The sequence below is a fragment of the Talpa europaea genome (assembly GCF_964194135.1).
Source record: "Talpa europaea genome assembly, chromosome: 4".
NCBI lineage: Eukaryota > Metazoa > Chordata > Mammalia > Eulipotyphla > Talpidae > Talpa > Talpa europaea.
In genome coordinates this window covers 18,090,000-18,117,575 of record NC_140070.1, presented here as the reverse complement: position 1 = coordinate 18,117,575, position 27,576 = coordinate 18,090,000, and the positions used below count along the sequence as shown (strand labels likewise).

Sequence of the window (27,576 nt, the reverse complement as noted above, 5' to 3'; positions counted from 1 at the left end):
CCTTTTGCCATGTAAAGTAACATAAAAGTTCCGGGGATTAGAAGGTGAGCATCTGGGGAACTATTTTATTATACCTAATGCCTGTGAGATCAGAAACGAAAAAGTATGGCCTTCAACACGATGTACAGATATCATTTTTCTCTTCGATTGTCTTAACTACCAGCTCCTTAACAGTTGTCAGAGGACTTTTTAAGATGTTCCTGGCCCATACTACTCAGCAGTTATTTGAATTAAACTTTGCTGATATAAACAATCAGTAAACCACGGTCGCCCCATTTTTAATACTGTGTTGGCAGGGGAGCGAGGCGAGGCAGACACTCTTTCTGTCAAGCTGGGTGTGCGGGAGGGTGAACCCTGATATTGATGGGATTCCCTCCTCTCACCTCTTTGGCAAGAGCATCTGGGTCCAGACCAGGGAACCTCCCAGCCGGGCAGGAGTCAGAGGCCGAGGCCACGTGCTGCCCGGTCCAGCCGGGTCCTGGACACTGGGCAGGGAGGTCGAGGGGGCTCCGGACCCCCCCACTCAGGGCCTGTAAGGGGGTACGGGGGCGGGGGCGAGGAAGGATCTGTGTTACCATAGTAACTCCCAGGCAGGCGTTCTGGTAAAAAAAAACAAAAAACAAAAACCGCTTAAAATAATTAAAGCCGCTTTCCCCATTAAATGAGCCACCATAAGCACTCGGCCTGCCCGAAGTGCTATTAATGGCGGCCACAGGAGCTGTACCCCCTCGGTGCTGTGCACAGGGAGGCGGAGGGCCTGGACGGGTCTCCGCCCAATCGAGGGGTGCAGGTATGGCCCCGGCTCCCCGCCCTAGCAAGCGGGGCGGGGCGGGGCCGGGAGGAACTTGGCCAGGTCTCCGGCGCGCCCGGCGCGCTCTATGACGCCCGCCGCGAGGGACCGCGCCGAGCCGAGCGTGGGGCCGCGGCCGGGTCCCCGCGGAACTCGCGCTCCCCGCCCCCGGCGGCCTCCGCGCGCGTCCCGCTGCCCCGCCCCCGGCGGCCTCCGCGCGTGCCCTGCTGCCCCGCCCCCGGCGGCCTCCGCGCGTGCCCTGCTGCCCCGCCCCCGGCGGCCTCCGCGCGTGCCCTGCTGCCCCGCCCCCGGCGGCCTCCGCGCGCGTCCCGCTGCCCCGCCCCCGGCGGCCTCCGCGCGTGCCCCGTCGCCCCTCCCCCGGCGGCGCGTGCGCAGCGGCCGCAGCCTCGCGGAAGGGCGGCGGGAGCGCGCAGGCGCGTGCGCACACCCGGAACCCCGCGGGCGGCGCGCAAGGCGAGCAGCGGCTCCCCTGTCTCCCCGCTCGCGGCCGCCCGCCGCGCACCCCGCCGTTCGGATCCGTTTCCCTGCTCCGGAGCCCGGGCAGCGGTGAGCACTCAGGAGCCATATCAGGGAGCGGGAGCGGGAGGTCAGGAAGCCGGGCCGGCGGGCCCCCATCCCAGCCTGCGGCTCCGTGGGCCACCTCTCCGGCTCCCCCGGCCCCGCGGCGGCAGGTGTAACCACAACAAAGGTGTCCGAACCCCCCGTCGGCCGGGGTGGGACTCACCCCGCTGGTCTTCCGGACGCGTTCGGGGGTGGCGTGGGGGTCGGGGTCGCCTCTGAATTAAGATGTGGTGGCCCCTCGGAGCCGGGTTCGGGTCCCCGCCGCTCACCTCCACCCTCTTGAACCTGAACCCCGAGGCTCGTGGGGCTGTCAGTTACTTTCCTCGCGGGGGTCTGGAGGGGGTTGTGAACCGAGCTTCGAGGTCCTGGAGGGAAAACAGGTGTTTACTTTAGGTCGAGATTTTCGTGTACCCAATCGGTTAACTTCTTTGATCATGTTCTAGAGCTGCGTTTACAATAATGTAATGTCACGACAGTTTAAAAAAAAAAAGTCTGATTCTTGTGTTTGTTTTTCTGATGTCTCTTGAAAGCATTACTCTTTCTGCCGCTGGCTCTGCAGGAGTGGTGAGTATTGGGGTCACTCCTTGGCAGCTTTGGCAAGTACATGCCTTCATTGAGCAGCAGGAGGGTGATTCTGCCTGATGAAATATCATGTAGTGTTTACCTGATTCCAGTTTGTAAGGAAAATCTTTATCTTCAGTCCATATTGTTTTTATTCTCTAATGTAAATACATCTCACTATCTTTAAAGTAAATGCTATCAAGAGAATTGGCCTAGTGGGTGGGATAGTTGGATTATTTTTCAGTGAACTGTAGTGATCCGAATGTTCAAATCCTTACAAAACCCCCGTCAGATACAATGAACCTAACTTGAAGCCAGAAAAGTCTCCCAGGGCACCGGGCTGTGCACCCTTTCTCATCAGCTGTTCCCCCTTAGGGAGGCATATGCTTACAACTTTTGGGGACTCCATGACTGTACCATAGAAGTACAGCTAAGGGATACTTAATTCTGGTCTATATATGTGAGAGAGGAGCTGATTGTGGAAAACTATCAAGTAAATTAGCTCAGGAGAAAGGGGTGGTTTTTTTCATGCTTGTTTGAATAGCGAAGAGCAGAATTAGGGCTTCAGCTTAAGTCTCTTAACTCCAAATTCCTTCATCAGATGAACATTCTTTGAATGCTTAATATTTATTATGGTTCTGCTTTGGGTACTAGGGATATATAAAGATGACCCAGCTATCTGGAGCTCCTGGTCTGGTGAGAGAAGAAAGCCAGGAAACTGTTAGCTATCAAAAACAGGGATTTCAACAAGATAGTTGTCATTTAGCTTATGGATAGACTTCAGATGTAGACCGAGTTCATCAGTGACAGAGTTGGGAAAGAGCATGTCCTGCTAATGCAGAAATTCCCTCTGCAGCATCCAGTCTTTGTTCCAACATTATCTAGTGACTCCTGGCTCATAATCTTAAAAGTGTCCGTTTCACTTCTGAGCAGCTCTTAGGTTAACCTCTGAACACCTTTCTTATGCGCTCCACCAGGTTCCACCTGTGGAACTAGCAGCTCTAAAATCTTTTTTCATATCACAATCCTTCAGGTAGCTCAATGCACCCTTTCAGTAGCCATTACTGGTACTAGCTATGAGCCCCTTGCTTTGTAAACCGACAATCATGATTTAGAATCTAGACGCTTCACCTTAGCAGAATTAAATGCGTCCTTCAAAAGGTGGTTTAACCACACAGAATAGAATGTAAATTGTCCTAGCATATTGGGGTAGATACTACCCCAATATGAACTGAAAAAAATACTGGTTTCTTGGTTTTCAAGTCAAGCTTTTGCCACTTGGTGGGCTCCATGTCTTTTTATCAGCTGAACCTTCTTTTTAAGCTCGAGCCCTCGGGTCATCCTTCTGTCCTTTCCTTTCCCCAGTCTGTATCTTTGCAATTATTGTGTTACTATTTGGCTGTTTCCGATTACTCCTCCTGATAAGCAACACTTAAAATTAATAAAGCAAATCTTACCAAGCACTTATTGTTTATGAACCAAATAAGTCTAAACCTACTGATGTAATCAGTCAGGTTCCCTTAAGCATTTAAAAGTTGATTATAGTTAATTTTTTATAAGCTTAATATCTCAGAAGCTCTCAAATTCTTCAAAACCTTAAAGACAGAAAAAATTACTTATATTAACTTATCAAATTAGTATAAATAGCATCAGTTTGGTTGATTTTTTTTTTTAAAGATTTATTTATTTATATAAGCACTTGGTACAGTCAGAAGCGCGGGAGGGTGAGAGAATTCACCAGAACCAGAGGGGGGAACAGAACAGGCAGACTGACGATACACTGCTCAGGGGAGCAGCGGGCGCGGCAGGAGAGGTCTGCTGCACCATGTGGGACCCTCGCCTGGCGGCTGGGGATTGAACCAGCACTGCAGAGGCCACGGGCAGCCTCGCAGCCCAGTGCTCAACCGCTGTGCCACTGGGGAGGCCCAGTTTGGTTGATTTTTAAATTATGTATTCATGCTTTTGTAAAATGAAGGGTCACTTCACCAATTAAAGGTTGCAGAATATCATGATTGATGTAGAATACGGATTATATAATCTTAGTGCTTGATTTCATCTAATGGAATTAGTCATAATTTGAATATAATGAGCACGTAAGTGGTCTATAGGCTACATATTATTATTGAAAATTTATATGCCATTCCTTTAACATAGCTCATTTTATTTGCTCCTTTTTAGTAGAATTACCTTTTCATTTTTATGTGTCTTTTGGTGTACTAAATTGTCTAGCTTAGACAATGGAAACTTCTTTAAACTGCATCTTTTGTTTTATCCTCACTATCCCCGGCATATTTGAATATTGTGTTTTTTGGCAACAATAACACGTTCTAGGCCCTTATTTTTCTTTGCCTTCAGAAATGGAATCAGCTGCTTGAAAAGAATTCTGGTTTTTCTGTTTTGTTTTTAATGAAGAAAGTATTAGAGGTTAAACACTGAATTCAAGATTGCTAGTAGTATTGTGACACTGAAATGAGAGAAATCTTTTTAATGACTTTAGAGTGATTTTTGTAATTTAATTCCACATATATAAAGTATTAAACTATTTTAAAATCAATTTTAGTTTTTTGTCATAGTAGTACACATTTAAATTTACAGGTAAACTTGTAATTTATGGCCTAAATCAAAACAGTGGTCTCTGCACCTTGTTGAAGGCAACTACTTTAACTACTTTGAATATTTTTGTCTACTTCTTGCAGTATTTAACTCCATGTATCTAAGTAATATGCCTTAATTTCCCCATTTCAAGCAGCATGTCTACTCTAAAATCTCTCATACTACATTCTCTTTAACACAATGAGACACGAATACTTCCCTCTATATTTTACATGCAGGTATGTCACAATTTGTGATTAAATATTCAGAAGTTTGGCTTTGAGCTACCTGTACAGCCTCTAAAGTTTTCATTCTTCAAAAAGGAATAGGGACAGCTTTTAATTGAAATAGTCACCTCCTGCTTCTTCCCCAGTAACTGCAGTGAAGGAAGTGGATAGGACAAAGACAAGCACTGAAACAATCTCCATTGAAAGGCTTCCACTAAAAATAATGTGTTTGGGCTGGGTTAGCTGATTTAATGAGGTTTTAGCTCCATAACTGTACCCAATTTTAGGAATCAGATTTCCCTTAGGGATCACCAAGGTATCCATGTTTGTGCTATGCCTGCCTTCATCTATTATTTTCTTGGGAACTAAACTATTAGAGTTATTTATTTTTCAGAACACTGATTTTACCCCTATAGTCCATTGCCAGCTAACAGAGTAACTGGAGGTGTTTTGTTTGTTTGGTTTTTTTTTTTTTTTTTTTTTTAGTTTTTTCTTTCTGATCATGTTTTTCTTTATATATAAACCACATTTCTAAGCTATGAAAAATTATGCAATTGCTATATAAAAGTAAAAATTATTTGAAAATTACTTTTAGTTCAATGGTTTTACTTTTCTCCTTTTCAGATATATTTTTGCCATCATGGATCGCTTCAGAGATTTATCAGATGGTGAAGTGGACCATTCTTTCTTTGACAGTGACTTTGAAGAAGCAAAAAAATGTGACAGTAACTCAATTTTTGACAAGCAAAATGATGAACAGAAAGAGAAATTAGATAAAGATATAGAAAGTGTAAACCTGAAATTTGGAGTACAAAGCAAGGGAAATTACCTTACTGACAAGGGAAATGAAAGAAAGGAGAAAATCTCTCTAGAAGAACACCCTGTAGAAAATGATAGCACACACACCAGAAATTCGTCATCATTGTCTACTTCTTCAAGATCCAAAAAATTGAGTGATACTACAACAGAACATAAAATACACTTGCCTATCCCAAAAAGAATTCCGAAAATTGTAAAAGATGGTAAAGGTGATTACTGTACAGATGAAGAGGAAAGCAGTGACAATGGGAAAAAGCATCATGTCCGATCCAAATCAGCTAAACCATCGAATAACTTTAAAAAAAGCAAAAGTAAAAAGTATTCCAAAAGGAGCTCCTCTTCCTCATTGTCCTCCTCATCTTCAAGTTCAGATACAGATTGTTCAGATGCAGGGTCAGATGTATCTGTTTCATCTCCATCATTAAAGAAACATGTATCTGGTATAACCCACGTGTCTCCAAAACAGAAGTATAAACCAGGAATAAAATCAACAGGAACACAACCTTCAAGTACTAAACCCAAAGCAGGTGACTGCATTGAGGAATCTGAAGATACGGTGACAGATGTAACTCCTTTATCAACTCCAGACATCAGCCCTGTTCAGTCTTTTGAACTGGGATCATCAAATGATCAAAAAGTGAAAGTTAAAAAGCAAGAAAATGTGAGTCAAGAAGTGTATGCGACTGTTGAAGATTTAAAAAATAATTCAAAATCTTTGAAATCGGCCAAAAAAGGAAAAGAAAAACATGGGCCCAATCTCACGTCGAAGTCTGCAGTGTTAGATTCCAATTTAGACCAGAGATATAAACAAAAAGTCTTACATGACACAATGGACCTGAATCATCTTCTGAAAGGTAATTCTCTTTTCTTCTAAAATCTGTGTATTGAACTTAAAATATAAAATTCGATGATTGAGCTTAACTGATGAATGCAATGAATTTACACTGATTTTTCTAGCTAATATGCTTTATTGTTTGGGACAAATGATATTATAGTAACTTTACCAAACATCCTATTTTATCATAAAAATCCCTGGAATATCATATTATTGCAAAGCTAATCAGCTGAGATTAGAAAATACTTCACACTGGGCCTCCCCGGTGGCGCAGCGGTTGAGCGCTGGGTTGCGAAGCTGCCTGCGGCCTCTGCGGCGCCGGTTCGATCCCCGGCTGCTCCCCGGCCACCGGAGGAGGATCCCACATGGTGCGCAGACCTCTCCTGCCACCCGCTGCTCCCCTCAGCAGTGTACTTTGGTCCTTCTGCCTGCTCTGCTCCCCACTCTGGCTCTGGTGAATTCTCTCGCCCTCCCGCGCTTCTGACTGTACCCAGTGCATGTATAAACAAAACAAACAAACAAATATAATAAATAAATAAAAACATGCCTCTATAAAAAAAAAAAAAAAGTAAAAAAAAAAAAAAAAAGAAAATACTTCACACTGGTTTTATTTTAGTGCTTTACAAACGCAAAATACCTTGAGGGACCAGATGGAGAAAATAAATGAGAGAAGTGGAACCAGATGTTTTCCCATTTTTGATAGAGACATGGGCTGAAGATAGATTTCACCTTCTTTAAGAAAGGCAGCCCCACTAAGGTTAAGACCTGTTGCCCTCATATGAGGGCAACTAACAAAAATACTGACAAATGAAAGAACTTAGAGTAAACTATGCAGGAGTAATCAGGTTTTACGTAAAAGGCTGAAGAGCATTACTTGGAAATAATTACCAAGTTGATGAAATTACACATTTCAATTTTCACTTGCTTTAAGTTATAAATATTTTTGAATTAGAATAATCTTTACCACTGTGTCTGTATCAATTTATTATTATCCATATTTAGTTTGAAGAGAACAGTACATTCCAGGTGTAAGAAAAGCAACTTCAAACTAACCTTTGGATTAGCTAATAAAACAAAATATTGGGCTTGTAGATTAGGTTTTAGGTTGATTGAAGGTAATGATTTAAGGTTGTAAATGGGATTCTCTACTTTTGTTTGAAGTGTTAGTTGAAAGAATAAATCCATAGCTACATAATTATATAATAAATGATAGCAATGTTAGGGCATAAATAAATCCCTTATTTAGTCAAGAAACTCATAGATTGATAGTACATTATGGAGCAATGTGTACTTGTGAATATTTCCTCTTTGTTTTCTTTTCCCTTTTCTCCTATTGTTCCTATTAATTGTTAGTGTGTCTGAAAAATCAGACTCTCAGCATTAGCCATTTAGGGGCTGAGCTTCCACTCAACATCTATTTCCTATAAATACTCATTCACTCACTCTTATAACTCATGAGTGAGGGGTTTTCTGTTCATGTCCCTCTGCTTCTTCCTTTAATAACCAGAATCACCTTTGGAATAGTAAATCAATCATACTAGTATCCTTAATTTTTATATAAATATTAATATTCTTAAAATTAAAATCTATATTCCTTATCAAATAGGCTAACAGACTCTCTAGCTTTGATTCTTATTCCAGGTAGCACATTAGTATCACCTGAAGAACGATTAAAACAAATACTATTATTTAGGCCCTGTCGTGGGGATTTTGTTGTGATTGGTCTAATTCTCTGCTTTAAGGTTGATGAAAACCTTTTATCTGCATCATATGGGTATTTATCCATCTTTTCTTGTTTAATCTCCCATTACTGTGCTCCTGTCATACTTTTTTCTTACTGAGTTCAAAATATTTTGCATTTATAAGACCTCTGCCCATTTCGTTTTGCATAGGCTGCTTCCGCGTCTCAGGTCTTAGCTCATCTCCTCAGAAGTACTTTTGTGACTATTTCCATAGAAATTTCCCCCATTACTCCACCCCAAACCCTGACTCTGTCACAAAAGCCTGTTTCTTCCCATCAGAATACTTATCAGACTCTGGGATTAGTATAGAATGTTTGTTACTCTCCACAAAGGCAGGATCTTATTGCTTGCTAGAACCCCTAAATCTAGAACCCCTAAGTTGACAGTGTTTGTCAACCGAAGGAACTGTAAGTCCTAATGGTCAGGAAATGATTTTCATGTACTTAAGCAAAATTTCGTTTGTAGTAATTACCCATTATTTTTAGATTTCCTAGAATGAGTTTATGCCTGCTTCTGCTATATAATCCTTAGTATGTTTGATTGACATTCTATAGGTAAATCTCTAATTCTTTATCAAGCATTCCAGTGTAACAATGTCTCCTTTTTTAAAAATTCTTATGGCCACTTTCCAGTCTATAAGATAGATTGTATCATCATCAGGTTGATGATTTATCAAGTTGAAGACTATTTCTCCCTACATCTTTTCCAGATTTCCAGCACCAACCCTAGTGTTCTGCGCACCAGTTTTCAAACATTTTCACTTTGGGACCAAAAACATTAGCTCTCTTAAAAATTACTGAGACCCCCAAAGAGCTTTTGCTTATGTGGAGTATATCTTTAATAGTTACCATGTAGATATCAAAAATATTTATTGGTTCATTGAAAAATAGTAGTTATAAACCCATTATGTATTAACATAGGCAACATGTATTATGAGCCATAACTATATGTCAAAAAATTAGTAATTTTGCTAATATTTGGCTAGAAAATAGCTGGATTCTCATGTAAGCTTCTGTATACAACTTTTGCAATATATTGTTTTAGTTGAAGTATATGAAGAAAATCTGGCCTCATGTAGATATGTGATTGGAAAGTGGAGTATTAATTTTGGATGTTATTTGATACCACACCAAAATTCCACAAGTAGTTTCTTAAATGTTAGTTGCAATGTAAAGTTTGAAGCTGTTATTAAATTATTCTGTTACATTAGGATTATTGATCTCTTACAATTTGAATGTATCTTTTATCCTTGCTTGGTTTTACAACATGATATATAGGTTAGTTAGAAACTGTTGGCTCACTGAGCTTACAAATGTTGACATAGTTCATATTATACTGTATAGAAATCATAGTTATTACTACCAATCTCATCAGAAAGCTCTTGGGAAACTCAAACTCAAGTGTACCAGAAACACTAATTTTTGCTAAAATGCTCAGATTTTATTATTGTCAACAGATACTGTCAGTTGTTTCTCTTAAAGTGACAGGATTGTTTTAAATCATATTTGTAATGTAAAAATTAGGAAGTAAAAATTAAACCATGAATATCCATCTGATGAGAAAAGCAGACAGCTCTGTAATATTTTGTATTAATAATATGAATCATAAGTTTTTTCCTTATATTGTCAAATTTCTATTGCTGCATTGTTCTTAACAGTTACTACTGTGATCTATATGTATTTTAAAAAGTAGAAGTATAACCTTTGGTCTTATAAAGAATCTTATAAAACTTTCCTATAAAATTATATTAAAAATAAGAATGGATATTGAAAAAGAAGAATGTATAATATAACAAGGTATTATTTGTCTTTCAAAATATGATCTTGTTTGACTAAATCATAGTTTCCATTTTAAGGACTCAGTGTTCCATTTTTTAAATTTTGTGAGTACTATTTGGTTCCATTAATTTTAAGCGCCAGTATATTCTGAGAATGAGCATGAGAGTGGAAGAGAGGACACAACCAATAAAAACCTTGTTTTAGAAAGAAAGCACATAACTCTTGGAACTATCAGATTTTTAAAAATCATCTACTAGGAAATGGGCTGTGATACCTCATTTTTTTTGTTCAGGACCATCGATGATCATCTGCTTTCACCCATTAGGGTGCTTTTGGATGCAAGAAACAAATTCCCTATGAAACAGTATTTCTCATGTATCAGGAAATCCACAGATAGACCAGGATTGAGACCCAAAAATGTCCTCAGGGACCAGGTTCTTCCCTTCCATTCCACTCGCTGTTGGTATTGGCTTCCTTCTTAGGCTACTGCAGCAATTTTCCGTATTCACGTCCAGATATGACAATGTCGGAGAAATGGAAACTGTCTCTTCCTCTGACTCTCTTAGATCAAGCTCTGTCAACCGGCTTCCACTTATGTCCCCAGAATTGAGGTATACTCCCACTCCTGAAATACTCATTGGCAAGGAGAATGGGATCATCCTGGGCAAGTCAGACTTACACTGGAGTTACAGGTGGGAGTTGGGAGAGGGAGGTCAGCTTTCTCTGAAGGCAGGGCTTTGTGGGGAAGGGGTAGATGTCTTTAAAAGAAAGAAGAAAAGCAGGGATCTGTTAAAAACTAAAAAGGAGAAAAGCAGTATTATATGCTATTTGGGCAAGGAACTAGACTAGAAATTCTCCAACTTTAATGTGTGTACAGTCACTTGGGGATATTATTAAAATGTACACTCTGGCTCAGTAATCTAGGGTAGAACCAGAGCTACATTTCTAGCCAGCCCCATGGTTATACTAATGCTCCTGATCTAAGGAGCACCTTCTGAATATCTAGACACTAAGAAATTATTTGGTTCCATTGATGCTATTACAACATGTATTGGGCAAGAGTTCAGATGATGAAAGATGCTTATATAGCTAACAGTGTGACCATGAGTTATTAGAATGACTTATTTCCAAGTTTGTTAAATATAAATTCAATCTACAGGATACTAAGCTTATGACACAAAGTTTAATAAAAGAATATGTTTATTCTAAAATGTATCATTAATATATCACTGGTTTATTTTTTCAAATGAATTAATAAATGCCTTTAAATTTTTTTACTTTTAATTTCTAACATGGTAAATATTGATAGATGTAATTCACATGAACAGTCTTTGAGGTCCTCTATAATCCTGAAACCAAAAGGTTTAAGAACTTCTGTTCTAAAAGAAAGGAGTTAGAATATATGATTTGTAGTCTGTTGGGGGGGGGATTAATATAATTAATCTTCCAAATGGGGAAAAAACATTTTTAAAAATGGTAGAAAAGAGAATGAAATTGAATGGCTTTAACTTATCAGAAGATACTATAAGAGGGTTAATTTTTTAACTTAATATAAAAATATATTTGAAATAACATAGGAAGAATGATAATAAAGACTTGAAAAAGATGTACCAGACAGATATTAACAAGGAGAAGATAGAAATGTCAGTCCTATTAGTATATGAAAGATTTCAAGATATGAAAAGCACTGAAAGGGATAAAGAAGAATGTTTGACATTAATAAATTGCCCAAGTACACCAAAAGGCACAGTAGCCATTGAGTTGAAATGTATGATGAAACAAAATAGAACTAGATGATGACATTGACAAAGCCATATGGAAGATTGATAGAGTGATTAGACCCCAAAAAAGCATCAGCTAGCTCCCCTCAGCAGTGTGTTTCGTCAGTCTGCCTGTTCTGCTCCCTGCTCTGTCTCTGGTGAATCCTCTCACCCTCCTGCGCTTCTGACTATGCCCAGTGCTTGTATAAATACATAAATAAATCTTAAAAAAAAAAAAAGCATTAGCTACCTGCTAATAGGCTGCACTTGTTCCATAGGTGTTTTGTTTGTGTGTCACATGGTACTTTTTTTTAAGAGATGAAATATCAATAACTATTGCTACATAACAGATTACCCCAATTATAGGGGATGGAGAGACTCAAAGGCAGGGGTGATTTTACAGATGGGCACAATAATCTGATTGCTGGTATACTCACATGTGAAGAGGTGGACTTGGGATGACTTTGAAGACCAGCACTGCTGGCCAGAGGGAACACGTGGCCTCTTCACAGATGGCAGCCTCAGGGATGTGGAACCTCTTAACATGGAAGCTCAAGGCTCCAAGTTCAGTGTTCCAAGAAACAAGACAGAACCCTCATCGCCTTTGTGACCTAGCCCCAGAAGTCACATAGCATCATATCTTCATATCCTATGAGTTGAAACAATTATAAACCTCCCAGATTTAAGAGGAGGGACATAGACCCTACCTTTCATGGGAGGAGTATCAATTTTATGGGCATGTTTTAAAACCTCTTCAACTTCTCATCACATACTTGTTTACATTCCTCCCATATGTAAAAATGTAATGCCCCTTTCCAAAGATCCTCCAACTACGGGATCCAGGGCCTAAAAGAACTCAGTACAGCTGAGGCTCCCTGTGCGTGTTTCCTCAGTTACATAGCTCTCTCAGTGCTCTGAAATCTTCTGCTAGCAGAGGCTTGAATGGTAAATTTAATTTTTAATTCCATAAGTCCCAATTTTTATATTCTCTGAATTCTGCTAGGAAACTGACCAGTTCCCTTTTTTTTAAAGTTCATCTCCCCCTGTCCTATCTCATTATTATGGATAAAATAAACCTTTGATACAGTCAACAATCTGAGCAGAGATTTGCTTAGTCGAATTCACTGGTAGCGTAGGTATTTTTTCCATTTTTCTTGTCACCATAGCTGACAGTGTTGCTAAAATTCTGCCACTTCTTCAATAATCTCCTGTAGGCTCTTCCAGCTCTGCTTGCTACCTGTCTTAAAGCTAATGCCATGTCTTTTAGGTTTTTCTGAAGTGGTGCCCCACTTCTGGTATCAAATTTTGCATTAGTTTACTGTTGGTCTGATAACAAATCACAAAACGTAGAAATGTAAAGCAGCAACCTAGGATGATGCAGAAACTGGGATCATAGTGCCTTCACACGGCCTCTCTATGTGGTTTGATTTTGTCACAGTCTAACAGGTTTAGTGTAGTCAGACACACAAGGTTGCGTGGGACCAAGCTCAAGTATTCCAGCAAGTACTGGGGAGTGTGGGGCTCATCTCCTTTTTTGCCAACCTCGAAAGCCACCCTTTGGCTGTATCAAATTGGTCCAAGTTACCACAAACCTGCCCAGAGTCAAAGGAAGAATGTCACAGAATTTTTCATCTCAGAAGTTGTTGATAAAGAAGACAAAGAAGTGGAGTAAATTTAGTTATTACTCTTGAATTGTTACTCTCAGTTACAAGTGTTGGGGTATTTTAAACCTTTTTAAAAATCACTTTAAAAAGCAAATACTATTTTTTTTTAAATTGGAATCATGAATATGCCTACAGGCAGATTTTATTTATTTTTTTGAAAGGACTAAAATGAATGAAGATATGGCTTGGGATAAAATTTCCAATGATAGTTTTATATGTCAATTTTAAAATATGGTCTCTGCTGAAAGTACAGCTGATACCTCTGGTAAATGATGTTACATGACCCAGGAAGTAGCTCTGATGATGAGGGATAGCGATACTAAAATGACATAAAGAGTTTGAAAAAAAATTGTTTCATTAAGGAAAATTAGGGAAAAATTATTTCTTAAGGGCCTCCCTGGTGGCGCAGTGGTTGAGCGCTAAGTTGCAAAGCTGCCCGCAGCACGCAGACCTCTCCTGCCACCCGCTGCTCCCCTCAGCAGTGTATCTCATCTCTCTGCCTGTTCTGTTCCCCGCGCTGGCTCTGGTGAATTCTCTCACCCTCCCCGTGCTTCTGACTGTACCCAGTGCCTATATAAATAAATAAATAAATCTTAAAAAAAAAAAAGACAAAACTGTTGATTTAAAAAAAAAAATTATTTCTTAAGTATGGGAGTTTATATGTTGTATCCCTGAAAGTTTCATTCAAGTTAAAAAATTTTTAACTTTAGACTTTAGACATGAATTAATATAGTTTCTGTCTTTAAGGGTTAAAGCATGTACCTGCTGTAATTGGAAACTATCAATTGGAAAAACAATAGGTTTCATTTTTCGAGGTGGCTCCATACTAAAACATAGTGCCAGCTTTAGAAAAACGTAGTGTAATGCCTGCTATCACTCCATCCTTTTCCATCTGTGAAAGCTAAAATGCTATTTTTATATTTTTAAGTGATTTAGATGTAATTTCTTTGTTATTTTGCCTTGCTTTTAAAAAAAAAACTTTAAAAATTCCATGAGAAAGGTAGCTTAATTTTCTTCAAAATTTAATTTAAAAGCTTTCATATATGGTTACATTAATCTAGAAACTATTAAATCCTACAAAATGGGTATTTCTTAGAGGGAAGATAATTATGCATAACGCATCTGTAGATTTATACGTGTGTTCTCATTCAGGTTTTGTTATTAACTTGGTGTGGTTTCAACAAATTACCAACCATCAATTTACTCATTTTTCCTATCAGAAAGCTGCTGTAAATATTTTTTAAGTTTCTATAACCTTAGGATATCTTTGATTTTAAAATAGGGAGGTAGACTTACAGATTTTGTGATCTTAGTCAAAGTGATTTAACTTATCTCTACCAACTGATCATATATTTAAATAGGACTTAAAAATTCCTCTTCCCCTTACTGCAGTGTGCTTTTAACAGCATAAAATGCTACACAAGTAAAATAGTAGCATAAAGTTACACAGAAACAAGTAATAGTTTAAAAATATTGTGCAAAAACAAATCATACTTACTAGTTTGTCAATGGGAGATAGTCATTTTTAGTACACACAAGCTAAAACATTCAATAGGCTTTAATATTTTTAGAAACTTCTAACAAATGTTAATAATTGTAACTTATTGAAAATGTTTATAATATGGAAATTTAATTTTTTTATAATATAGAAATTTAGGGATTAAGCATGTTGATAAAAATTTTACTTGGTAACTTGCAAAATTTGTTTTTGGTTAAATTTTCCTTTTACATAATGTATTCATTGGGCTTTTGTTTAGTTAGGGATAAAATATTTGACTTTTACAATAGATGTAATTTTTTTAGTGACACTTAATAGATAGCAAATCTTCCATAGTAAGATATTTTCAGATTATGTTGAAAATTGCAGGATATTCTGGATTTACTTTTGCCATTGTTTAGCATTGTTTTCATCAGTCATTGCTGAGGACATTTTGTTTTTTGAACTATTCCCTCCAGCTTTCAGTAACTATCCCAATTAAGTATTGTATTGGTGCACTCAACCAGAGCCTCCCCAACTATTAAATATATGTAGGGAAACATGAAATGGGCATGATAAAGGCATTTTTCATAAAGTATGTCTTCCTGAGAACTAGTATTATACACTTTTTTTTTACTAAAATATTTTCATTGTTTTGTGTATAAACTTTTATTCCCAACGAACCCAATAAGCACAATGCTCTAAATGGCCCCTGAATTTTTTTCTATCTGATTTGAGTCTGGCTCTCATTAACTATTTCATACATAGCTTTACATGAATTAATATAGTTTCTGTCTGTAAGGGTTAAAGCATGTACCTGCTGTACTGGTTTGTTTAACCAGTTTTCCTTTTTTTGGTTTCTGTAGCTTTTCTGCAATTAGATAAAAAGGGACCACAAAAACCTCACTTGGATCAGCCTTCAGTAGCACCTAGGAGAAACTACTCTTTCACAAAAGAGGAAGTGAGACAGATTGATCGGGAAAATCAGAGGCTTTTGAAAGAACTGTCAAGACAGGCTGAAAAACCTGGGAGCAAAAGTACAATTCCTAGAAGATCTGTTGGCCCTCCCCCCAAGTTATATCATAGTGCTCTCAACAGACAAAGGGAACAGCAAAGAATTGAAAGAGAGAATTTGGTAAGTAACACATTTTTTAGCTGTCAAAGAAAATACATTTACGCTGATTTGTAAGTCCAACTTGGAACTCATATATAAAAGTAGGTGAAGATTTGTATGGAATGAAATACATGTTTTTTTATCCAGTAAGCTTTTTTCAGAGAATATTAAAAAAAAATACAGAAAACCTACTTTTTGACAAGATCTGTTGAATCACTAGAGTAGCACAGAAATTGTAATCCAGGGATCAGATACATGTATTTTCTGAGAAATATTCCTTCTCTCACTAAATTGGTTATCTGATTTGATGGTCTGTTACTTGACTGCATGAACAGTATTGATTGTTAACAATCATATAGTTATATGGGGATTGTTAAAACCGTCACATAAAATTATTATTTGTAGCATTTCATTTTCTTCCTAAAATTCAGTTTATAATTATTGCTGACAGTTACTGAATACTAAATGCCAAAGTTCTCGGAGTCTTTCAAATACCAGCTTATTGAATGCTAATGACAGTATTTTCAGGTAGGTATTAATTTTATCCACATCTCACAGATGAAATAAGTGAAACCTAGAATAATTAAATAATTAGCCCAAGGACACACAGCTAGTAAGTGACTGAGCCAAGACTTTAAACTCAGGTAGTTTTGTAAGCTAAAGTTAGACCCTTAATGAACACGTAAATTCAAAGCTAAATTAGTTTATAAGACTACTATTAAAATTACTAAAACAGTTTCCAAAGTGCACCCTTATCACATTTCATCACCAGTGCAGTCCTATTAACTATTTGACTAACTTAATTTTAACAACTCTGCTTTATTATCATCACTAACACCAGGATTTGGGGAGGTGGTGTATATATACAAAAGTAGTAGTCTTAAACCTTTCAGGCAGGTTACCCTGCATGTGGCAAGGAGCAGATAACAACAAAGCAAGATGAAATGATGTTGATGGGTAGCGAATTACGTAGTAGCTTTCTGCATATCACTGTAGCAAAATTCAAGATGAAAACCCTTAGATTTTCCTTAAAGTATACTCTTTGAAATAATTTTCCATAAGGTTTGTCAACAGTGATTTAAAGTCTTACTTTGTCATGAATTTCAGGTTCTAGAAACTATTCACTTTTTAAAAACTATTGCTGTTTATCTAATACTGACTTTCATATTGATTGTCTTCAAATGAAGGCTTTATTGAAAAGGCTTGAGGCTGTAAAACCAACAGTTGGAATGAAACGATCAGAACAACTGATGGACTATCATCGCAATATGGGTTATCTTAACGCATTGCCATCCTCCAGACGTGTGAGATCCACTCTTGGCCAGTATAGCCCATTAAGTAAGCATATTCAAAATCATTTTGTACTTGTTTGTACCTTTTTAAAATATATTATTTATATACTAACTTCTGATATTGTTTAAAACTTCAGGAATGTCATCTATTAATTTTCACTGGCATGGTTTGTCTTATTTGGATTCACTTAATTTGAGGTTTTGTGGCATGTAATGGCAGCATAGTGGGGAAACCAGGAGATAGAACAGTGAAAAATCAGTTTTTTAGACAATGGAGAAGACACTTAATTTCACAATTTAGAGGAAGAAATTTAAAAATAACTTGTTTGAAAATACTGAACATTCCTTCTAGCCAGTTAAGAATTATTTGTGATCTTCCAGATCTTATATGTGCTTTGTTTTTATAGGATTATTAAAAGAAAAATTAGCAATCTGTAGAGTCATCAGATGTGTGCCTTGTAATGCTTGATACATGATCACTCACACGTCTAGTGGTGCGTTATCCCAGAGAATGTTGGCGTGGAGGGACTGCTTAGAACTAGGGGATGCAACACATGGAGATGTCAGACATGCATTTTCCTTTCCACATATGCATTCTAAACTATAAACAGTAGAAGCAACACTTCAGACAGTTATAATACTACAACTTCCCAGTTGTGGGAAGGCTCGTGTGCGTCTTAAACACTCAAATGATTCTAGAAATTTCATTCATTCTCTAAGCATCACTTGTTATAGTGACCCAGAGACGTTCTTCTTCCAGTAGTCCATACTTAACTTATATCTTATCTAGAATATGGAGAATTATTTGTTGAATAAAATATAGCTAACTATACAAAGTTTTTTATTTTATAATTTCTACCTCAAATCCCCTGGATGAAAATTTACTAATGTAAAGTCTAGGTATTTCTTGTTGAAAGTCGTGTTGAACTGCTAAACACACACATGCGGGGGCCTCCCTGGTGGCCTAGGGGTTAAGTCTCAACGCTGTCACCAGCCTCAGTTCCATCCAGGCTAGGGAGCTGATGATCCACATGGCACAGCAGACCTCTCCTGCCTTGCCCGCTACTACCCTCAGCAGTGTATTTCAGTAGATCTGCCTGTTCTGCTCCCCACTGTCTCTGGTGAATCCTCTCACGCCCCTCCCCACACCTCTGGACTACACCCCAGTTCTTCTACATAAAAAAAAAAAAAAGAAAGAAAACACCCATGCAATAGGAAAGAAAAATTTCATCTGGGCTTAGAATTAGGAAAGAAAATTTATTGGATGATGTATTTGGCTTAAATAATTAAAATTTCTTATTCTTTGCATATTTTAGGAGGAGCATCCAGGACATCGAGTGCTACCAGTGGTCTCAGTTGTAAGAGTGAACGATTGGCCTTTGACACATCTGGTGGCCTGTTGCTAAGACCTAAGCCCCCTAATGTCCGTACAGCTTGGTTATAAAGACTTCTTACTTTAAACATTGTTTATCCAACTCTTATTGAAGTTCTCTTGTATATTACTGTAATTCTCTGTGTAAACATCTGTAATACTGTTTTAAGCAATTTAAAGTATGCAACAATGAGTTTTAATTTATTGTAATTCAATGCAAAAATTTTCTTAAATGACAATTTAATGTAAAATCAGTGTTTCCTATGAGGATGTATTTATATGCGATGTTTATGTATTAGAGAACTGGTAGTATGCATGTTTATTTTCGCAACATGGAAATTATTCAGCTGTCATGTTGGCACAACAGTGTGACGGTATCACTGCACGTTGGACCCAAGACGCTGACTATGTGGTTCTCATTATATATTTTTCTTTTCATTTCTTGTATGCTGTCAACCATGAGTTTAACTCCTATATGTAACTCTTTGTTTTCTATTTGCTTCAGAAGTTAGGTGGTGTGACTCATAACTTGATGGTAAGATAGTTACACTTGCTTATTATGAAACGAATCTTGAAATATGTTTTCATTGGTGGAACTGATTGATACCTGATGAGCAGATTGAGAGAAGTTGGTCCTGAGGCAATCCTTGTTATTCATCCGAGGCCTGTACTATCCCTGTAGAAGTGTGCTGAGTTAGAGCTTAAAATTTTCATCAACCATTCCAAACCATTTCAAACTCTGAGTCTTAGAGAGTTCAATGAGAAACTCCTCTTCTGTGTTTTTATATATTCAGGTAAAGCACTACTATTGATCTTGAGAAATGACTAGAGTTATAATCTACTGTTTGTCCAAGGACCGGATCATCATAAGCAAAAACAAACATTTGTTGAATCAGAAAAATTGCACCACCAGTTGGAAGAACCGGGAAGGCAGATGCTGAGTTATGTCACAACAGTGTTATAAGTGATGCTGTTGGCAAGTTGTTTTATTGAGTATTTATTGTATTAGGTGAGAAGATAATCAAGAACTATATTGTCTCATAACTTTTGAAATTCCAGTTAGTGTTTTTAAGGACTGAAAAGGAGAACTAAAATATGAACGTTAAAGAAATCGCACTTTTGTTGAAGCTTCTGCTTTAAATGTCAGCTAATTGTTTTATTTTGAGCGTTTGGGTTAAATCCTAGACATATCTATCATTCTGCCAGGCCCAGTTTTAAAGGTCTAGTGATCTTAGTGGAATTAGTAATGGCAAATACGGTGTATATTATAGTTAATTTTGAAAGCAGAGTATTTTCCTGTTAATCTATAGGCCATTTCTTATTTTTTATACAACAAAGTGTGTCTCAGTCATGATTGTTCCTGCTATTTTTCATTATTGGTCTTTTCAGTGTATCCTTAAACTATGTTGGAAAGTTTCCATATCAAATGCCAAATCTTTCCCCTTTTTAATAAGAATTTTTGACATATAGCCCCAGTAAGGAGATATGTTTTTTTGTTTTTCTTTATGATTACAGGCTCTGTAGCATATGTGCTGAACTGACTTTTCTCAGCGCCTTGGGCAGTAAGCCAAGCTTCATTTCACTAAACATCAATTCAGAATTTCTTGGTTGTAGTTTGCAGTGATAGATTTTGTTTAGGATAGAATGTCAAGCATGGAAACAACAGCGTTAAAAGAATTTAGAGAAATCCAACTTGTGAGAATTTTTGCTTCTTTCTTTGGGCTATTGTGTTCATTTGCTGCCATTTGATGCTCTCTTTTGGTGAACAAGTTTTTTTTGTCATTTACATGTAAACTTGAGTATACTAAATTAAGGTGTTTTTTTTTTTTTTTAACTTACTGAAGTTTTTATGTTTGTATCACAACTTATCTTTAAGGAGAGATAATATTGAATTTCCAAGCTAGCATTTGGACATGTGCCCAGTAAGTGAGTTGGCCAATTTTTACAAATTGCTTTTGTCAGGAAAAAAATACAGAAAACCTTTTATGTTCACTATGGCATTAGTCTCTCGGAGGACATTTTATATGGTCTCTGTTGCCACATGTCAGGATACAATACATAATTTTGTAGATAAAACTACATTTGGTACTAATTTAATGCCTTTAGTTTTTACTATTTTGAAAAGAGAAATTTAAGTATTACTGATAACAGGGTTTCAACTTGAAGTAGAAGTCAGGAAAAGCAACAATATTCGTCTTTTCAGGCAGGGTTTACAATTCCGTTGTCATGATTATTTATTTATGATAAATAAAATTGGAAGAGATAGAGTTGAAAAGTGTGATATTCTCTGCTATAAGCAAGGTACTTTGGAGTTGTTATGGCTTGAGGACATTTTCATGAAGGAATCATAAGTTTACTGTTTTCACTTGCAAGAACATAAAGTGAGAGAATATGTAGCATTTTATATTTGGTTCACTTGTACCCAATATATATACTTTTGAAGATTTATATCCACAACTAGAAATTATATTCCAAGGTCTGGAATTATTAGTCAAGATTCTTTTTTCATTTGTCAAATGTTACTGTCTCATTTTTAATAAGATCATCCATGAAAGATTTTAGATTATTAAAATTATTTTTTAAGGGATAGCTATTATCATGCTTTCCCTACTTTCTTTTTCGAGTAGCCACAGCAAACTGCTTTCTTAGCAACTTTGTTAAAGAGTTTTTCTAGTTTGCTTATAAATGTAGTGTAATGATTTGTTTTCGACCCATTCACCCAAATGTCCAAAATGGATATCTAGACAACTTTTAAAGAGGTCATTGTGATGAATGATTTTGTGCTTCTCCTCTTCAAATTTAAATACTACACACTATGAAAAGTATTGTGACCAATGTAAAGTTGGAGATACAAGTTTCTTTATTTTTCTAGTTAAATTCATAAATTGTTAAAATCTTAAATGCCAAAGCCTTAACCTATAAATGTGTACCATCTTAGAAAATGTATTTAATGCTAATGGCTACTTTATTTCTATGAATAAAGATTAGTATCAAACAAAAATCAATCATTTTAGTTCCCCAATCCATTGTAATGTATTTAGGTATAAAGAACTAGCTTGGCATATTAAAGAAATAAAAGAATTAAAGATAACTGAATTGTGTTCTTACGTCTGTGTCTCAAACACATTGTCTTCTTCCTTTTTTTTTTTTTAAAATGGATAATAACTTAAGGACCTTACAAAACTAAGAATTAGAATGTAGTTGGAACGGGGTGGTGTTAGTTATTTTCATCTTTGAAAGTGACATTTATGTGGGAAAGAGTTTGCTATAAATTGCATTATTGTAAATCAGAGACATTCAGCAGGGGAAAGGGAGGGAGAGGGATCAGAAGAGGGGAGGAAGAGCATAAGAGACTATGGTGATGTTCAGGGGGGACTTGGTGGTGGGAATTCTGTGGGGATTACATCTGAGAGGAACTACAATGTAAAAAAAAAGTATATAAATTAAAAAAATTGCATTCTTGATCATCTCTTTAAACCACATCATCTAATTTGTTCCATAAAATTGTTATTAAGCTACTACCATAGACACATTTTTTAGCTTGAAAAATGGTGTTTATTTTTAAAACATCTACCCACATCAATAATTCACATATAATATGTATCATGAGTGATACTCTTGAAAACTGTTATTATAACATAAGTTTAGGAATTTTGGGGGGAGGGTTCATTGCAGGTTTATTAAATGACTGAAATTCAAATAAAAAGAAATAACCAAAATCGTGGCAGGGTGATTAAAGCCAGTGTCTGGGTATGCTGCTTCCCTGTTCCCAGTCTCTGGCCAAGTCCGGCTCCATAAAAATATGGAACACTTAGTGAATTTGCATGTCACCCTTGCGCCGGGGCTATGCTAATCTCTGCATCATTCCAATTTTAGTATATGTGCTGCCAAAACAAACACTACTTGAGTAATTTTTTTTAAGATTTATTTATGCATACAGGGGCTGGGGTACAGGCCAGAGATGCAGGGGGTGAGAGGATTCACCAGAGACAGAGTAGGGAACAGAACAGGCAGACTGACCAAAGTACACTGCTGAGGGGAGCAGCGGGAGAGTCAGGAATGGTCTGTTTCGCCATGTGGGTTGCTCCCTGGCTGGCTGGGGATCGAACTTCTGCTGCAGAGGCTGCAGATTGCTTCATAGTGTGGTGCTTAACCCCCTGCGTCACCAGGGAGGCCGCACTTGAGTAAGTTTTTTGGTGAGGGTTTAATAACACATTGCAATAAATCACTAAGTAACTCCTGCAGTTGTATATTTGAACTTTCAACTATGAAAGAATGCTTAGAACAAACTAGATTACAGTATAGAAGCAAATTTTAGTCTTTTTAAATTCTGGTGATTGTTTTTCATCTACTTAGATTTCTGGAGTCATCATAGAATAGTCTCAATGTTCTATGCCTTGATTTCAAAATCTACTTTGTAAGTTCAGGTAAGTTGCACTATTTGTTCTAGATGACATTTTAAAGGATTCACTTGTTTAGGAAGTAAAAGTTAATGAAGTAATAGGTCATTTTATCATTTGATGAGACACAGACCTTTTTAATAACCTAATTTTTAACCACTTATAATAAAAGAATTTGAATAGTCACCATAAAATGATTAAAAATTATGTTTCCAAATTCTTACTGTATGTTTTGTTACAACAACATTGTTCACTAAAATCACCCATCACATTTTATTAATTAGTGGATTATAACTAATTTTCAAGTTTGGAGTGTGCTTTTTGTTTCATTCTGAGGATCTTTATATTTCATGAAGACAAAAGCAATGCAGACTTAAGCAAATATGTCTGCTTCCCATGTAATTATGTATACTAACTAAAAAAAAAAAGCCTAATTCTGCCATTACTTTGAGAAGAGTTTAATTTTTTTTTCTATGACAAAACTTTTTCCTCCATTTTACCTGAGATTGGAAGGAACATATTACAGAAACTTGGGGGACATTAAGATATTTTTTTTTTTGTAAAGATTTATCTATTTATTTATACAAGCACTGGGTACAGTCAGAAGCGCATGAGGGTGAGAGAATTCACCAGAGCCAGAGCGGGAAGCAGAGCAGGCAGAAGGACCGAGGTACACTGCTGAGGGGAGCAGCGGGCGGCAGGAGAGGTCTGCGCGCCATGTGGGACCCTCCTCCAGTGGCCAGTGGCCGGGGAGCAGCCGGAGATCAAACCGGCGCTGCAGAGGCTGCGGGCAGCTTCGCAACCCAGCGCTCAATCGCTGCACCACTGGGGAGGCCCAGACATTAAGATATTTTTTAATAGGGCCTCGCAGGTGGCGCAGTGGTTGAGCGCTGAGCTGCGAAGCTGCCCCTGGCCTCTGCAGCGCTGGTTCAATCCCCGGGCTCCGGGGAGGATCCCACATGGCACGACAGACCTCTCCTGCCACGCCCACTGCTCCCCTCAGCAGTGTACTTGGTTCCCTCTGCCTGTTCTGCTCCCGGCTCTGGCTCTGGTGAATTCTCTCACCCTCCCGCGCTTCTGACTGTACCCAGTGCTTGTATAAATAAATAAATAAATCTTTAAAAAAAGATCTTTTTTAATAGTAAATAGACAGTTGACCCTCAGAAAAGAGTTCTTTTTTTTTTTTAATGCCACCACTTATTTATCAACCAAGATAGCTGACATTTCAGTTAGGATAATAATATAATATATGGGTTTAAGAGAGAACTACATTGGATAACTACATTCTTTTTAAATCATCTTAGGGTGATGTTTCTGATACATTTTGTTTTAGGATTTCATTTTAAATGGTATTTTTGGGAATGTGAGAGGAGCATGGTCTTCATGTGAATATTCATTAGAAAATGACATTCCATAATTTTGTTAACTTTATCGAATACAGAAATATAGACAGGGACACCACATAAAGGTGCCCCACATAAATTGTCACAAAGCAAACATCTTGGGTCACCACTAACCAGATCTAGAATTAGATGATTACAGAACTCATTCAACCCCTTGGGGCTCCCTTCCAGCTATTACCCTCTTTGCCTGCCCAAATGTGACACTGTTGACATAACACCAGGGTGTAGTTTTACCCATTTTTGAATGTGACATAAATAGAATTACAACTTCTTTTGTGTCTATCTACTTTCACTCAACACTTGTGTTTGTGAGATTTTTCTTGTTTTGTATGCAACTGAATTTTGTTCTCATTTCTGTGTATCACTATATTCTAGTGTATCATATACCAGGATTTATTTATACATTCTGTGGTTGATGGGCATTTGAAGTAGTTTTTAAGTTTTGACTATTACAAATAATGTTCATATAAAGATTTTTGTAGCTGTGCCTTTATTACCTGCATGTGGAATTTGTATTCTTAGGAGTAGAGTTCCTCTGTCATGGAGTTATTTATAATATGTTATTTAGTAGATTTTACAGAGTGAGTGTACCAGTTTACTCTCCCAGAGAAGTATATTTGTTCCTATTGTTCCACATCCTCACCAATAATTTAGTTTTAAGGTTTAAACATTTGTATTTGTAATGGCATATCATTGTGATTTTAACTGCATTACTCTAATAATCAGATCAAACGCTTTTTCATGTTTAGTGGCCACTGGGCTATATTTTCTGAATTGGTTATTGAAGATTGTCTTATTTTTCTGTTGGTTGAATGGGTTTTCCTTGTTGATTTATAGAGACACTTAAAGTTTGAGATACAATATAATCTCTGTGAGAGTTATGTTGCAAGTAGTTTCTCCTAGTCTGGTTTACCTTTTCACAATGAAAGGTGTCTCTGAACAGTAAAGTCTTAGTTTTACTTTATTTCAGCTCATCATTGTTTTCTTTTATGGTGAGTACTTACTTTAAATGTTGGATTTATTGGAAATTTTATTTACCTGGGGGTATGAAGATGCTCTACTTTATCTCCTAGAAATTTTGTCCTTCACACTTAGGCAGCTCACCTAGAATATATTTCAATAGGATGTTTTAACATTTGTGGTTTTGGTTGTTTATGTGGAAAATGGTAGAAAAAACTTGAAGTTCTAGATAAAGAAGTCATAAAACCACATTTAGCAGTCCAGTGCCTGTTAGAATCAATCATTTTACTTTTTTTAACATCAAAAGAATATTTTATGTCATAAAAATTAATTGAAATTCAAATTTCAGAACAGTCAGTTCTCATTTGTGGTCGTTATATCTGATTAATGTTACCGGGAACGCTGACTTAGCAAATACTGAACCATTGCTCCAGGGAAAAAACAGACTCGGGAGTCTCTGATCATGTTTTTGTCAACTGATCCACATGTATGTCTGTGTTTAAAGAGCCATATTAATATCTATTTTTGATTCATTAACTTGAGCTCATAGGCAACAGTATTACAACTTGTACCTGAGAGGAGCTTATCTAACCATATGCACCTTCTCCAGCTGACACATCACAACCTTCTTGCACTTAGGGACACAATATAACTCTTCAGGCAGACCACTCTTGGAGGCCATTTTAGATAGTGATTCACCAACAAAATAGCACAAAAATATGAAATATATAGCAATAAATAGATGATAAAGAGCTTTTAGAATGCAAGAACTGAGACAAGAAGCCAGAGCATAATAACCTTGCTTGACCTCAGCTATGACAGCATGTTTGCACTGCATGCATGTCCACAAACTCAAAGGGGTTAGGAGTAAATTTTGGAGAAGGCTCATTTGCAAATATGGAGTCTGTGAATGAGGGCCAACTTTATCAAGGATTGCTAAAAAATCTGATGTCCAAGAGAAGCAGGAAAGTAAATGGAATCTATGGCATGATTGGCTGTTCAATTGTATTTAAGAAGTTGAAGTTAAAATTTAAGGCCATCATAAATTTTCATCCATTAAATTATAACTCCAACGTACTTGTCCATTCGTACCACCCTCTGCACGTTCAGGATCCACCTACACTGGAGGACATACCTTCTGCCACTGTTATCCAGGTTCTTCCTCAGTGTTTTTAGATGCAGCTTTTCCCTCTCACTCAGTCTTGCAGTCAGCAAATACTTATTAACCACCTTCTGTGCCAGAGGCATTCTTCTAGGTTACAGGCAGGGTGGCTGTGAAAAAGCTGAGTCATTGCCTCACAGAGCAAATGTGCCCTATGACCTGGCCCATAGTAGGTGTTTGTAAATAATTCCTCAGCATGACTTTTGCTACTTATGTTACATAAAGTAAAATGGAATGGAAACAGTTATTCATTTAACTGAGATTGAAACACAATTGAAGCAAGCTTTCTTTTAGCATCCAGTGAATGTTATAGACCATCATCCTCCATAGTTTTTCCTCATACATTCAAATTATAAAGTAAGATGACAAAAAACTGAAGATGCTGATAGGTGAGACTTTAAGAGAGAAAACAAATTAAAAATAAAAAGGGTTTTTTGAAGGCTGGTGCTAAGGGGCCTGCTTTTAGGGAGAGCTTGGTGGGAAAAGGGCCAGGGAGAAGTTTCAGGGGGTGGAATACTCGATTCCAAGTTATTAGTCTCCTGTTTTCATCTCTCCAAATCTTCAAGTTGGACAGAGAGATGGTGAGAGGCTGGAAAGGGAAGTACTGGTGGTCAAGGGGCCAGTGTACCACAAGCCTTCAGAGGTCCTAGTGTTCTAGGAGTTCCTGGTGAGCGCAGCCACCGCAGAGAGGAGCTGGCTCAGCGAAGCTCTCCATTCCGCAAGTGCAAGTGCATCGAGGTAAAATGAGCAGGGCTGGGGAGACACCAGGGACACACGCAGCAGGTACTATTACTCACTACTTAATAGATATTGATTCCTTCTTCCCTTCCCTGCCATGCCAGGAGGGACCAAGTTAAAGAAGACTAGAAAACAATTTTGCTTCTTGATTTGCCTGGGAAGACCCACGGTTTATTCGTTGCTTTCAAAGCAATGAATTTGTCAAAGTGTCCCCCTCACCTAAATTCTCAGGTGTGAAAATACTGAAAAGGGCTGGCTTTACTTTGGGATCTGCTCCACAAAAGTATTTGTCCCACTCCTGCTTTTCA

At 37.7% G+C, this 27,576-nt stretch overlaps 1 protein-coding gene across 2 annotated transcripts; it reads left to right on the top strand.

The window, feature by feature from the left end:
* Positions 1–4,929: 4,929 nt before the first annotated feature.
* On the top strand, positions 4,930–18,677 carry CFAP97 (cilia and flagella associated protein 97; the record flags this gene model as incomplete). Of its 2 annotated transcripts, none has more annotated exons than XM_084231977.1 (4): positions 4,930–6,425; positions 15,694–15,962; positions 17,129–17,279; positions 18,553–18,677. In XM_084231977.1, the coding sequence occupies exons 1-4, from the start codon at positions 5,393–5,395 to the stop codon at positions 18,675–18,677; spliced, it is 1,578 nt and encodes a 525-aa protein (XP_084088103.1). In that variant the 5' UTR covers positions 4,930–5,392. The 2 variants fall into 2 exon arrangements, with proteins under 2 accessions (XP_084088103.1, XP_084088102.1); XM_084231976.1 differs by having other exon boundaries at positions 18,550–18,677.
* Positions 18,678–27,576: the final 8,899 nt, after the last annotated feature.